General features: G+C 43.6%; 2 protein-coding genes across 3 annotated transcripts in view; both read left to right on the top strand.

The window, feature by feature from the left end:
* Positions 1-5,557, top strand: part of LOC129825382 (heat shock protein HSP 90-alpha 1) — a 127,319-nt gene extending 121,762 nt beyond the window's left edge. The window contains exons 1-11 of one of the 2 annotated variants that reach the window (XM_055885446.1): positions 157-391; positions 1,659-1,808; positions 2,014-2,380; positions 2,547-2,680; positions 2,856-3,164; positions 3,282-3,447; positions 3,564-3,754; positions 3,870-4,017; positions 4,154-4,422; positions 4,539-4,872; positions 5,111-5,557. In XM_055885446.1, coding sequence (XP_055741421.1) covers positions 1,659-1,808; positions 2,014-2,380; positions 2,547-2,680; positions 2,856-3,164; positions 3,282-3,447; positions 3,564-3,754; positions 3,870-4,017; positions 4,154-4,422; positions 4,539-4,872; positions 5,111-5,220 — 2,178 coding nt within the window. In that variant the 5' untranslated portion in view covers positions 157-391 and the 3' untranslated portion in view covers positions 5,221-5,557. Of the gene's footprint in view, positions 1-156; positions 392-1,658; positions 1,809-2,013; positions 2,381-2,546; positions 2,681-2,855; positions 3,165-3,281; positions 3,448-3,563; positions 3,755-3,869; positions 4,018-4,153; positions 4,423-4,538; positions 4,873-5,110 lie in introns of those variants that run through there. The other variant, XM_055885448.1, reaches the window with a different exon arrangement.
* Positions 5,558-6,207: 650 nt separating this feature from the next.
* Positions 6,208-14,052, top strand: LOC129825381 (heat shock protein HSP 90-alpha-like). Its single transcript, XM_055885445.1, has 11 exons — positions 6,208-6,391; positions 8,566-8,715; positions 9,009-9,378; positions 9,592-9,725; positions 10,587-10,928; positions 11,122-11,287; positions 11,393-11,583; positions 12,271-12,418; positions 12,514-12,782; positions 12,979-13,312; positions 13,554-14,052. Exons 2-11 carry the CDS (start codon positions 8,566-8,568, stop codon positions 13,661-13,663), a joined length of 2,214 nt encoding a protein of 737 aa, XP_055741420.1. The 5' UTR covers positions 6,208-6,391; the 3' UTR covers positions 13,664-14,052.
* The last annotated feature ends 356 nt before the right edge of the window (positions 14,053-14,408 follow it).

Raw genomic sequence — 14,408 nt, forward strand, 5'->3', positions numbered from 1 at the left:
TGCCCTATAAGGACACATGCGGTTTACGGCGACGGACACCTCACAGCTCTCACTATCACCCTCACCCTACTGGTCCTTTCTTTAGCCCCCCCCCCCCCCCCCACTCTTACTCTATACTGTAGTGGGACTGGGCATTCCTTCTGGAAGCTTCTGAATGGGAGCTTCGAGAAAGCGCCCCTTGTATAAAAAGACAGGAGTAGGCCCAGGGGTCCTCAGATACAGCGAGTGAGAGGACATTCACCTGAATCCATAGAGGATTAGGACCAGTGAAATACAGAGATTTAAATACTAGATTCATCTGCAAAGGAACAGCAGAGACACTCTGAGATTCAATCTACAGCGATCAGAAAACACCAAGTGAAGCACAGGAGCACATTCTTATCTAGTCAAGGTAAGAGGGAGATAGATGAAAGGCAAACCAAATGAATAGCTACTTGTAACTCAGGACTGTAAGGAAGGTCAATAGAAAATATTCTGGAAATACATTATGCATTTATTTTATAAAGTTGAAAGACCAGCAGGAAACAAGCAGCCTACAGTATGTTGGTACTCTATACAGAATAATGTATATTGGGGAAGATTTGAACTGTATTAATCTGAAATTGCATTAAATCAGTGGGGAGAATTTAACAGACAGTTTTCCTGGGTCTGGTAGAACCCTTTGTGTGAGCACGCCAGGAGATGAGCACATGGAATATGACCCTGGTTAGAGGGAGAGAGAGACATGGCAGCTGAAGAGAAGGAAGAGAAGAGAGGCTTGGCAGTTGGCACAGAGAACAATTACAATCAAGTTACCTATAACAAGTTATTAAAGAATGCAATTATCAGACCTCAAAGTGTCTTAGACCAGAACCCACATGATTAATATAGTCAGTTTGAAGCCAAGGGCAATGATGGATTCATAGATGCGTTGATCTGGAAAAAGTAGTTTTATGAAGCCTTGATCATTTTTATGGATAAGATGCTGCTTTAGGAAAAAGTGTCTTCAATGGGGAAGAGTGTTAATGGCATTTGAGGAATACTACTCAGTATATCAGTGCTTTAAAACAATCAGGACTTTTAAGACCAACTATAATAGTTTTGCTGAAATTAAATAACACACAAAACCCTATAGTAGAGAGGACAATTCCATGCTGAAACATAATAAAACTCAACATTTTTCTATTCAAGACAAAAGTCTTACATCATCTTAGTCACATTCACATGGCACCACTGCAACTGTTGGCAAGGGGGTGTGAAGATTCTGTAAACTCCACCCTCTTTCAAATGGCAAAGGCCTTGATTGACAGATGGGGCCTGTGCAACAGGAGCCTCTGATGGAGGACCGTAACAGCTGCCTTTCTTCCTCAGCACTTCTATCCCTCATTGCCATGTGGCTGACTAGACTTGAGGCTTTCTAGAAAATAATCAGGTGTCTCTGGATGTTAAAAAACTTTAAAAAGGCAACTTTTCCTGCAATGACTATTTGTAAGCTACAATAAGTTTTATTTTCTTCTATTGCGCTGAAGCAAGACTTTTTGCAAAATGCAGCAACAAGCCTAAAGTGCTTTTAAAAAGCATGTCTTCTGAAAAGCCTTAATAGAAGGATATTCAGCCATTCTTAGGATAATAAAAGTACAATTAAAGATCTTTCAATGTCTGCCATTTTGTTTCTCCAGATGCCAGAGATAGCCAGCCACACCATGGAGGAGGAAGTGGAGACCTTTGCCTTCCAGGCTGAGATCGCCCAGCTGATGTCCCTGATCATCAACACCTTCTACTCCAACAAAGAGATCTTCCTTAGGGAGCTCATCTCCAACTCCTCAGATGTGAGTAGATTAATCATAACGCTAAATTGTCCCATGAAACATTTTACCTTAGTAACCAACCACTCATACACTGCACTCTGAGCCAATAGAGAAAACAAGTTATAGCTCAGAGTTAGCATGCTAACCACATTGTTAAATTAGCTCAAGCTATCAACCAAGAGACTTCTTTTTACCATTGTGACCTCTTTTTTTCATGTTCTGACAGGCTTTGGACAAGATCAGATACGAGAGCTTGACAGACCCCACCAAATTGGATTCCTGCAAGGACCTGAAGATCGAGGTCACCCCTGACCTGCGCACTCGCACCCTGACCCTGGTTGACACTGGCATCGGCATGACCAAGGCTGACCTGATAAATAACCTTGGAACCATCGCCAAGTCTGGCACCAAGGCCTTCATGGAGGCCCTGCAGGCTGGAGCTGACATCTCTATGATCGGGCAGTTCGGTGTGGGTTTCTACTCCGCCTACCTGGTGGCTGAGAGGGTGACTGTCATCACCAAGCACAATGATGATGAGCAGTACATCTGGGAGTCTGCAGCTGGTGGCTCCTTCACTGTCAAAGTTGACACTGGTAAGCCTTTTCAACAGTATTGATTAATATGCTACTACAAACACCTTTCTCCAATACAACACTATAAACCCTCTTCCTGCATAAGTTGAATCTGCTGTGCATCAATGTCATTCTAAAGGTAGTAAGCCTAGATCCAATGTGTGAGTCTGATTTGTCCGATCTGAAGGTGAGTCCATTGGCCGTGGCACCAGAGTGATCCTGCACATGAAGGAGGACCAGTTTGAATACTGTGAGGAGAAGCGCGTCAAGGAGGTTGTGAAGAAGCACTCCCAGTTCATTGGCTACCCCATCACACTCTATGTAAGTTCTAATAGAGCTCTATATTTCTTTAGTCGTAACAAAATATTGGGGAGATTAAAAGAAATATACTGTATAAACTAGGAAAGTAACCTGTCGATAATAGCGGACCCAAACATTGGTCCCTATAGTAGGCAAATCCTAAAAAAGTTTGAATAACATGAACATTTTCATCAAGGTGGAGAAGTCTAGAGAGAAGGAGGTGGACCTTGAGGAGGGAGAAAAGGATGAGGAGGCTGATAAAGATGCTGCAGCTGAGGACAAAGACAAGCCCAAGATCGAGGACGTCGGCTCTGATGAGGATGAGGACACCAAGGACAGCAAGAACAAGAGGAAGAAGAAGGTCAAGGAGAAATACATCGACGCAGAGGAGCTGAACAAGACCAAGCCTATCTGGACCCGTAACCCTGATGACATCACCAATGAGGAATACGGAGAGTTCTACAAGAGTCTGACCAACGACTGGGAGGACCACCTGGCTATCAAGGTGAGTCTATGATAGCAACCCGAAAACTCAACCCTTATGGGTTTATCTTGATCCAACCTATGAATTAATATATTATTAGGACTGTATGAGTCAATGTTTATTTTTTTATTCCCACAGCACTTCTCAGTGGAGGGCCAGCTGGAGTTCCGCGCTCTGCTCTTTGTGCCCAGGAGGGCTTCCTTCGACCTCTTTGAGAACAAGAAGAAGAAAAACAACATCAAGCTGTATGTGCGCAGGGTCTTCATCATGGACAACTGTGACGAGCTGATGCCAGAGTATCTCAGTGAGTACTGTTCCTTGAAACTTTCATGGATACCTCCTGAGCACCTCACACAATCAGGACTTCAAGTAAAGCTGTAAGTAAGATGTCTGACCAATTGTCTCGGTCGTTCTCTCCAGACTTCATCAAGGGTGTGGTGGACTCTGAGGATCTCCCCCTGAACATCTCCAGAGAGATGCTGCAGCAGAGCAAAATCCTCAAGGTGATCCGCAAGAACCTGGTTAAGAAGTGTATCGAGCTTTTCATCGAGCTCTCAGAGGATAAAAATAATTACAAGAAGTTCTACGAGCAGTTCTCTAAGAACATCAAGGTACATTCTTCCTCCCTTTGAAATGGCTTTTCCAAGGTACCACAGATTTTCTCCCAAATTCTCTTTTTTGACGGAGCTTATGCTTTAACATCTTCCATCGTTGTGTGCCTTTTAGCTGGGAATCCATGAGGACTCTCAGAACCGCAAGAAATTGTCAGACATGCTGCGCTACTACACCTCCAACTCCGGTGATGAAATGGTTTCCCTGAAGGACTACGTTTCCCGCATGAAGGACACCCAGAAACACATCTACTACATCACTGGTGAGCTGCCCTACATTTTATCTCTCCATTCTTTTTCCTTTGTTAAGTCAATGTTACTTAATGTTACTTTTTAATGTTAAAACTTGAGTAAGAAACAGGGCAATCCAACTGTTAATAACTGTGTATCCTCTTCTAGGTGAGACCAAGGAACAGGTCGCCAACTCTTCCTTTGTGGAGCGCCTCCGCAAGGCCGGCCTGGAGGTGATCTACATGATTGAGCCCATTGATGAGTACTGTGTCCAGCAGCTGAAGGAGTACGATGGCAAGAACCTGGTCTCTGTGACCAAGGAAAGTCTGGAGCTGCCTGAGGATGAGGACATGAAGAAGAAACAGGAGGAGCTGAATTCTAAATTTGAGAACCTCTGCAAGATCATGAAGGACATCCTGGACAAGAAAATTGAGAAGGTACAAACATTTTACCTGAACCTAATGCCTCTGCAAAGTGTCTTCACCTTTTAATATCAGACCACTTACAACAACCGTCACTATGACTACTAATCATTTGTTTTCAATATTGACAGGTTTCAGTGTCCAACCGCCTGGTCTCCTCCCCCTGCTGCATTGTGACCAGCACCTACGGGTGGACAGCCAACATGGAGAGGATCATGAAATCTCAAGCTCTCAGAGACAACTCCACCATGGGCTACATGACAGCCAAAAAGCACCTGGAGATCAACCCAACCCACCCTATTGTCGAGACCCTGAGAGAGAAAGCTGAGGCCGACAAGAACGACAAAGCCGTGAAGGACCTGGTCATCTTGCTGTTCGAGACTGCTCTGATGTCTTCTGGATTCACACTGGACGACCCTCAGACCCACGCAAACCGCATCTACAGGATGATCAAGCTTGGCCTGGGTGAGTTGAAAAAGCTCATTCGCCCTCAACTTTTGACTTGGTTAATGGGGTTGAAAGGCTCCTCCTAGAGCAATATACAGACAGGGCTGCAAACACCAAGTAACTGACAGAAATATCATGGTAGTACAATGGTAAGGAATATGGCTTTTGCTTTTCCCACACTTTGGCTGTCTGAATAGCAGTTAGTACACCAACTGAAGATGATTTTCTAATGTGGGCTATTTCTTCCCCTCTACAGGCATCGATGATGATGACTCAGCAGTGGAGGACATCCTCCAGCCCAGTGAGGATGACATGCCTGTCCTGGAGGGAGATGATGACACCTCTAGAATGGAGGAAGTTGACTAAAGATATTACAGAAGTACATTTTATTTCTCCCTTTTAACTCTTTATTTTGTAAGTACATTTTTTCGTGTCCCAAATAGACTTTCCAATTGACATTTTCCATGACTGTCAAGCTGTGGGGAAAGTATTGAATTTAATCAATCATAATTAATCAAGACCATAATCATATAGTATACCGGCTGCCTATTCACATAGTATATAGTATACCCTATTCAACTGTACTTTAATAATAGGCTATTTAATGTCAAGTCAACAGGGATTTGACTTGTCTTTTTGTAACTGTGAGCTATTTTCTATGAAAAACGACAAGATTTATAATAAAGATTTATTTAGAAACATATCTTAAATTGTCTCCTTCTGGTTGATGAATCCTCTTTTTCAAATAGTCTGGATTATTGTGATGTCAGGCATGTTTATAATTCAACACAATTTAATATCTCAGAGATGGATGAATGGACTATTTATTTTGCATCACCTTACCCTCTCCTAAGTGCTCCCTGTAATGACAGTATTTCACATCTTGTTTTCTTGTGAATTATTTTGAGTTATCATGATGATAAACATGCCATGATATTGTCGTGGAAATTCAACACAGGGACACTATATTGGTATGTACTGTACCAATGACTTTGTTAATATTTTTTTTAATACAAAATGAACCCTGAAATCGCCACGCCCATAAACCCGCCTTCGCAGAATTGATTGCAAGAGGGGCGTGGACAGAGTTCTTGCGTTTGATTGACATTCCATCGCTCCTCTCAGTGCACACACTCATCCTACACACTGTAGAACAGGGGTGTCAAACTCATTCCACGGAGGGCCTTGTGTCTGCAGGTTTTTGGTCTTTCCTTTCAATAAAGCCCTAGACAACCAGGTGTGGGGAGTTCCTAACTAATTAGTGATGTTAATTCATCAATCAAGTACAAGGGTGGAGCGAAAACCCGCAGACACTCGGCCCTCCATGGAATGAGTTTGACACCTGTGCTGTAGAAGCACAGTTTAGGAAGTGTCCAGACGGTTCTAGAAGCTGAGGATTTCTCGAAGACGTTCAGCTGGTATAAAACCTTGCCAGTTGTCCTCCTCCTCTCCATCTTTGCCGTTAGCTGTCTGGTTTGTGTTTGGTCGGGGACCAACTTCTGAAGAAGAGTACAGGGACATTTCCATCCACAGTAAGGTAAGAAATGAAATAACATTTTCCAACAGTAAGATGAGTGTCACTCTCCAATTAATACAGTCAGTGGTAGTCCAGTCTATAAACAAAATATATAGATGATATTTTATTTCTTTGCCATCAGAATAATCCACCCAAAACATTACTTAGTTGCAATGAATTGTATTGTACTTTTCCTAATTTCCTTACATTATTTCAGCATAGCCCACCATCCATACGTTTGCATTCATTATATTATGAAGCTGACCTATAAAACCTGCAGTATATCCCGTCATGGATCTTGACTGTCTGTCACACTTTGATCATCATTTTCCGAAAGTGATTTTCATTCACTTTACTAAACAATAACTATTCATCACGATTTGGATAATATTTCTAAAAGTAGGAAATTCATAAATATAATCATAACTCGTTATAATACACAGTCGCGTGGAGGAGATTGCGATATGATAGATAGAAACTGATTATGCGCTGGTAGGTTCTAGAATCATGTTATTTACCGTACGAACCGGCAGGTGGAGCATGTTTGTCCGCTGTTACTTCAAGCCACGTGCTTTCGGTCAGATTACACTGAGATTTGACGATGAATGAATATATATATATATATATCCCTCCCTCTAAAAACTGTTGCTTATTAATTAGCGCATCGTCATTATGGCTGGTACTTCCATAGCCTACTAGCAGTGTGGAATGTAGAATATTTGATTCTATTACAGTGCGCCTGTTCAGAGTAGATAATTATCCATTGATGTCATTTCCTTACAAGGAATTTATTTCAGTTTATTTTGTTGAATACTTTGCTCTCTGAAATAAGCTATGTAAAATATACTTATTACATTTTGAAGGAAACATTTGGAAAAGTGTTCATATTTTGGGGGGGGATTATATTTATGACTGATATGTGGTAGTCTCACTTTGCTATCTTTAGATGAATGCACTAACTGTAAATCACTCTGGATAAGAGCATCTGCTATAAATGCCTAAAATGTGGCAAGGACCTGTGGCTTCTCTGCTGATGGGTTGCATTTGGTGGATTACAGTCATGAAGTCAATGCAGCTGTGAGGAACAGAGAGGACAGTCTGTTACACACCATCTGTCTGTTTTAAGCTATAAATCCCTTACGGAACTCCATGCAGGTGCACAAGCTAGTGCGCACATTAAAGGCCCAGTGCTGTCAAAAACATGGTTTCCTGTGTTTTATATATATTTCCACACCGAGGTTGGAATAATCCTGTGACATTTTGAAAATGATGATAACTCCCTTTTTGTGTAAGAGCGGTTTGAAAAGACCACTTGACATTTCAGCCTGTTTTGGTGGGATGGAGTTTTGGCCTGTCTGGTGACATCACCAGGTGGTAAATTAGTTAAAGATGCAACATGTAACTTTTTGGGCGACCTGGCCAAATGCACATAGAAATGTTAGTTATAGATCTGCATTCTCATTGAAAGCAAGTCTAAGAAGCGGTAGATCTGTTCTATGTGCACTATTGTTATGCTTTCCTTAACTTTAGATATTGCATCTTACTTTTGGTTTTGTACACCAGCTTCAAACAGCATAAAATTATTATAGAAAATATATTTCAGAGCGGTTTAGATTGTACAATGATTCTCGACACCGTACTTGGTTGTTTTGTCACATGAACTGAAATTAGCTAAACTATTTGAATTTTTGCAACCAGGAAATGGTTCAGTGATTTCTACATAGTACACCTTTAATAGGCCAATAAGAAAGATACTTCCAAACCTCTCTGCCAATAATGGCTAGTTTTCAGTTTCCCACTCAGGCCACTCCCAGACAGTTCTAGCAACATTCTTGCTTGAGGAAATAGCTCTTTGCTAAGAAGCTGTTTTTGTAGCTGTTTTCAATTAAAATAATCACAAAATCACAGTAAGGTACTTAATTATTTGATATTGAGATTAAAATGACTGCATTGGACCTTTTTTTAAGTCTGAAACTCAAATGTCAGGTCCAGCCTTCTTATGGTTTTGAGAACTAGTATTGTGCCAGTGACATCCCTACTAGCCACTAGCCACACAGTTGAAAAATGTGTTTTTGACGGTGATGTCAGATTGCACAACTTCGGCTGCACTGACAGTTCAAGGAGTGATGCAACCCGTCAGAAGACAATCTGGTGTTTTGTCTCCTTCTCAGAGTGTGGGTCTGTTGTCTCCACAGATGCCGGAAGCCCATGACACTCCGATGGAGGAGGAGGCAGAGACCTTTGCCTTCCAGGCTGAGATCGCCCAGCTGATGTCCCTGATCATCAACACCTTCTACTCCAACAAAGAGATCTTCCTTAGGGAGCTCATCTCCAACTCCTCAGATGTGAGTACTTCAGACACCACAAGCACTTAGACTACTTGGTAGTTTAGTATTATTTGACAATTCATAAAATACACAGACATTTTACTTAAATTCCTTGTTTATTGCACCACTATTAATATTTGAAGTATCTTTAGATTGTTTTAATTCATATTTTATTACACACAATAAAATATTGATGTAGCCTGCAGGATACATTTACATATAATTAAGAGTTTTGTTAATCTCGTGCTGAGGTCAGTGTGAAATCAAAATTCAGATTTATTTAGACCTATTTATTTTCAATCAACTACTAGGCTCTGGACAAAATCCGCTATGAGAGCCTGACAGACCCGACCAAGATGGACTCTGGCAAGGACCTGAAGATCGAGGTCATTCCCAACAAGGAGGAGCGCACCCTGACCCTGGTTGACACTGGCATCGGCATGACCAAGGCTGACCTGATCAACAACCTGGGAACCATCGCTAAGTCTGGCACCAAGGCCTTCATGGAGGCCCTGCAGGCTGGAGCTGACATCTCTATGATCGGGCAGTTCGGTGTGGGTTTCTACTCCGCCTACCTGGTGGCTGAGAGGGTGACCGTCATCACCAAGCACAATGATGATGAGCAGTACATCTGGGAATCCTCTGCTGGCGGATCCTTCACCGTCAAAGTCGACACGTCAGGTAAAGACAGATTATAGTTTTACAGTGAACTGTACGTCTTAACTCTATGTTATCATATGAATCGGTGTGAACTGAAAATATGTGTAGGCCTACAGTTACAATATATAATGTAGGCCTACAGTTACAATATATAATGTAGGCCTACACTTAGACTGTTTTCCTGGTATGGTCTGTTCTAAACGCTGACTTGACTCCCATGTCTCTCTCCTATAGCTGAGTCTATTGGTCGTGGCACCAAGGTGATTCTGTACCTGAAGGATGACCAGACAGAATATTGTGAGGAGAAACGGGTCAAAGAAATCGTAAAGAAGCACTCCCAGTTCATCGGATACCCCATCACACTCTTTGTAAGAACTAGTAGGCGTGAGTGGATTAAATTGTAACCGGTGTGAAATCAACCCCTAGCTGTAGTGGAAACTCCACGGAGTGATTACTAAGTTGTTGGAAGTACATCTCAAGGATCCTTTCAGATTTGCATAAAAGAGGTCAAGGGAGGGGGTAGGAAGAGATTTCAGATTAGAAAAGTGATTGGACGGGGCCTCCCGGGTGGCGCAGTGGTCTAGGGCACTGCATCGCAGTGCTAACTGCGCCACCAGAGTCTCTGGGTTCGCGCCCAGGCTCTGTCGCAGCCGGCCGCGACCGGGAGGTCCGTGGGGCGACGCACAATTGGGCTAGCGTCGTTAGGGTGGGTTTGGCCGGTAGGGATATCCTTGTCTCATCGCGCTCCAGCGACTCCTGTGGCGGGCCGGGCGCAGTGCGCGCTAACCAAGGGGGACAGGTACACGGTGTTTCCTCCGACACATTGGTGCGGCTGGCTTCCGGGTTGGAGGCGCGCTGTGTTAAAGAAGCAGTGCGGCTAGGTTGGGTTGTGCTTCGGAGGACGCATGGCTTTCGACCTTCGTCTCTCCCGAGCCCGTACGGGAGTTGTAGCGATGAGACAAGATAGTAATTACTAGCGATTGGATACCACGAAAATTGGGGAGAAAAGGGGATAACATTTTTAAAAAAAGAAGAAAAAAAAGAGAGAAAAAAAGGAAAAAAAGAAAAGTGATTGGACGATAAATTGATGCTGATAACTTTTTTCACTTTTTGCATTTTTATATTGAATGTGAAACAGGCACACAAATATTTCTGCCAACTACCCTCTAAAAATGACTTGCTGTACATCAACTCTGTCCCCTCACATACCCATGATCCTCTCTGTTCAGGTGGAGAAGGAGCGCGACAAGGAAGTGAGTGATGATGAGGCAGAGGAGGAGGAGGAGGAGAAGGAGAAGGAGAAGAAGGATGGGGAAGGAGAGGAGGACAAACCTGATATTGAGGACGTAGGCTCAGACGAGGAGGATGACCATGATCATGGCCATGACGGCGCATGTGGGGACAAGAAGAAGAAGAAGACGAAGAAGATCAAGGAGAAGTACATTGACCAGGAGGAGCTGAACAAGACCAAGCCCCTTTGGACTCGTAACCCTGATGACATCACCAATGAGGAGTACGGAGAGTTCTACAAGAGCCTGACCAATGACTGGGAGGAACACCTGGCTGTCAAGGTGAGGATATTCTATTTATATTGGCCAACAGAATAAGTTTCCACACTGTTTATTTACAAAGTTTCACTCTGATTTGTAAAATCATAGGTAGTACCAGGATTGGTCATTTAAAAATGCTTGAGCTAATTTCATAATGGCATACAAGAAGATTTTTTTTTGTTGTTAGTTGTTGACCTTCTGTTTTCTTCTACAGCACTTCTCAGTGGAGGGCCAGCTGGAGTTCCGTGCACTGCTCTTTGTGCCTCGCCGCGCGCCCTTTGACCTCTTTGAGAACAAGAAGAAGAAGAACAACATCAAGCTGTACGTCAGGAGGGTCTTCATCATGGACAACTGTGACGATCTGATCCCTGAGTACCTCAGTAAGTCAGACAGAACTGAAGTAGATGCTCACATAGAGCAGGTCTGTGAATGATTAACACAGCTATAATTCATCTGACCCATATTGTCTCTGTCATTCTCTCCAGACTTCATCAAGGGTGTGGTGGACTCTGAGGATCTCCCCCTGAACATCTCCAGAGAGATGCTGCAGCAGAGCAAAATCCTCAAGGTGATCCGCAAGAACCTGGTTAAGAAGTGTATCGAGCTTTTCACAGAACTCTCAGAGGACAGAGAGAACTACAAGAAGTACTACGAGCAGTTCTCCAAGAACATCAAGGTCAGTTTCATACTGATGTGACACTGTAAACCTAGTAATAATGGATTGTGCTATTTATACAGAGCTTTTCACTAGTTTTCTGACAATTGATGCGTAACAGCAGCACCCACCACATGGGTGGTACACGGCAACCATTTTGTTCACCACACATCAGCTATCATCATTGTAACATTACCTTCAAGGTCAGCCTGAACTAAACCTAGGTTGCGACAGTCACCTTGTATCTAGTGGTATAATAGGATGTAGAAGACAATCTAGGTGGATACTATGTCATATACCCATCTGTTCTTTGAAGAATCCTTGGGGAACATTCTGAAAGGTGTAGCTGTAGAATGTTCCACTAACCTTTAACTGGTCGCCACCTGTCTGATCCCCTCGCCATCTTGTCTCCTCTAAACCTGATATAAGCTGCTTAGGGCCCTGTCACTCAGAGTGCTCCTTACCGCCATCTTCTGTCTTGCTGAAGTGGGTTTGCATGTCTAGGGTCAGCCTCTATGGCATATTGTTACAGTTATTGCAAAAATCTTCCAAGTTAAAACAATCTGCAGGGGGCACACCTTTCATGTCCTCCGAAATGATGTGAAATCTGGGTCTACTTCCTGGAAAATGTCAAAGTCTCGTAACGCATCAAGATACTTTCTGGGTGACTTGTTGTTTAACTGAGTTCTCCTGTGTTTTCTTTCCCAGCTGGGTATCCATGAGGACTCTCAGAACCGTAAGAGGCTGTCAGACATGCTGCGCTACTACACCTCAGCCTCAGGGGACGAGATGGTCTCCCTGAAGGACTACGTCACACGCATGAAGGACACCCAGAAACACATCTACTACATCACTGGTGAGGAAACACTCCTCTCGGTACAGCCCAGTTCCTAGGTTGTCAGATGGTAAGAACCTGTTTGCTCAAGTTGCTTTACCTACTGCATGTTCCAGGCGAGACCAAAGACCAGGTGGCCAACTCCGCGTTCGTGGAGCGCCTTCGCAAGGCCGGCCTGGAGGTGATCTACATGATTGAACCCATTGATGAGTACTGTGTCCAGCAGCTGAAGGAGTACGATGGCAAGAACCTGGTCTCTGTGACCAAGGAGGGTCTGGAGCTGCCTGAGGATGAGGACATGAAGAAGAGACAGGAAGAGCAGAAGTCTCAGTTTGAGAACCTCTGCAAGATCATGAAGGACATCCTGGAGAAGAAAGTTGAGAAGGTGAGGACGCTTAATCACACACTGCTTACAGATATCATGTTGCTGAAGAGGTCCTTTGAGGCAAATGTCACAGGGCTTCACTCTACCTCAAAATGTCACCAATAAACCCCACCTCACTGACAGGACAACTATTGCCTGATTCAATGCTGTTCTGATCATCTTCCTAATAACCAACCTATCCTACCCCCCCCTTTAGGTGACAGTGTCCAACCGCCTGGTCTCCTCCCCCTGCTGCATTGTGACCAGCACCTACGGCTGGACAGCCAACATGGAGAGGATCATGAAGGCCCAGGCCCTAAGGGACAACTCTACCATGGGCTACATGGCTGCCAAGAAGCACCTGGAGATCAACCCAGACCACCCCATCGTGGAGACCCTGAGGAAGAAGGCAGAGGCTGATAAGAATGATAAGTCTGTGAAGGACCTGGTCATTCTGCTGTTTGAGACGGCTCTGCTGTCCTCTGGGTTCACCTTGGATGACCCTCAGACACACTCCAACCGAATCTACCGGATGATAAAGCTAGGCCTGGGTGAGTTGATTTGCTCAAACAAGGAGGATGTTTGTGATCAATTGTAGCCCTTTTGCCTGTAGTCCTTTTGTGTTTTCTGATCTGAAGGACCCATGTTGGTGTAATCAATAAGGTCATATTGTCTCCATCTAGCCCTCCAGTATACTTTACTTAACATTAAGTGGCCAAGATATGAGAGAGCACCTTGTTAAAGCTTCAGTAACTGACCGTGACTCATTCCTCCCCCTCTTCCCCTGTCCAGGTATTGACGAGGATGAGCTGACCCCTGAGGAGCCAACTTCAACCCCCGTCGAGAACATGCCTCCGCTGGAGGGAGACGAGGATACATCCAGGATGGAGGAGGTCGACTAGACCAGCTTGCTCAGCTGCTGTGTTACTGTAACTATGGCAGTTAGCTTTGGCACTAGTAGTGTTGACAGGATGAATTTGTTTGTTCATAAGCCTGGAATGCCCCCCCCCCCTTGCCCTCCTACTTGATCCAAAATCCCTTGACCCGCATTGACCACATGCAGTTCAGATTCATTCCCCTACATGTTAAATCCTTTTGAAGAAAAACAAGAGCCTGTTGACATTTTTTTTTTTTTGTATCTTGAATTGTATCAAGCATTTTTGTATTTATTGACATTCCAATGTTCTTTTGTGTGTTGACTGTATGACTTGACTGTAAATATTTTCTCGAATTGATACTAACTTCAAATGTTGGGAACCCAAAAAATAATAAAGTTTACCACGTTAACCAATTGCATTGCTTCATTTTGCTATTTGTTGTCGAATAAAATTAGCTTTTCTATAGGTTTAGTTGGATACTGCGCAAATACTCCAATGTTATAATGGTATACAGCTTCTTCTGTCAGTAGGGTAAGTTGATTAAAACAATTACATTCAGCATCCTGCCATCAAGGGAAATGAGTTATTTCTTACTTTTACCACTTTTTCTCCCCAATTTCATGGTATCCAATTGGTAGTTAGTTTTGTCTCATCGCTTCAACTCCCGTACGGACTCGGGCAAGGCGAAGGTCGAGCTGTGTATCTTCCGAAACAACCCAACCAAGCCGCACTGCCTCTTGACACAATGCCCACTTAACCCAAAAGCCAG

This window comes from Salvelinus fontinalis, chromosome 27 (assembly GCF_029448725.1).
Source record: "Salvelinus fontinalis isolate EN_2023a chromosome 27, ASM2944872v1, whole genome shotgun sequence".
Taxonomy (NCBI): domain Eukaryota; kingdom Metazoa; phylum Chordata; class Actinopteri; order Salmoniformes; family Salmonidae; genus Salvelinus; species Salvelinus fontinalis.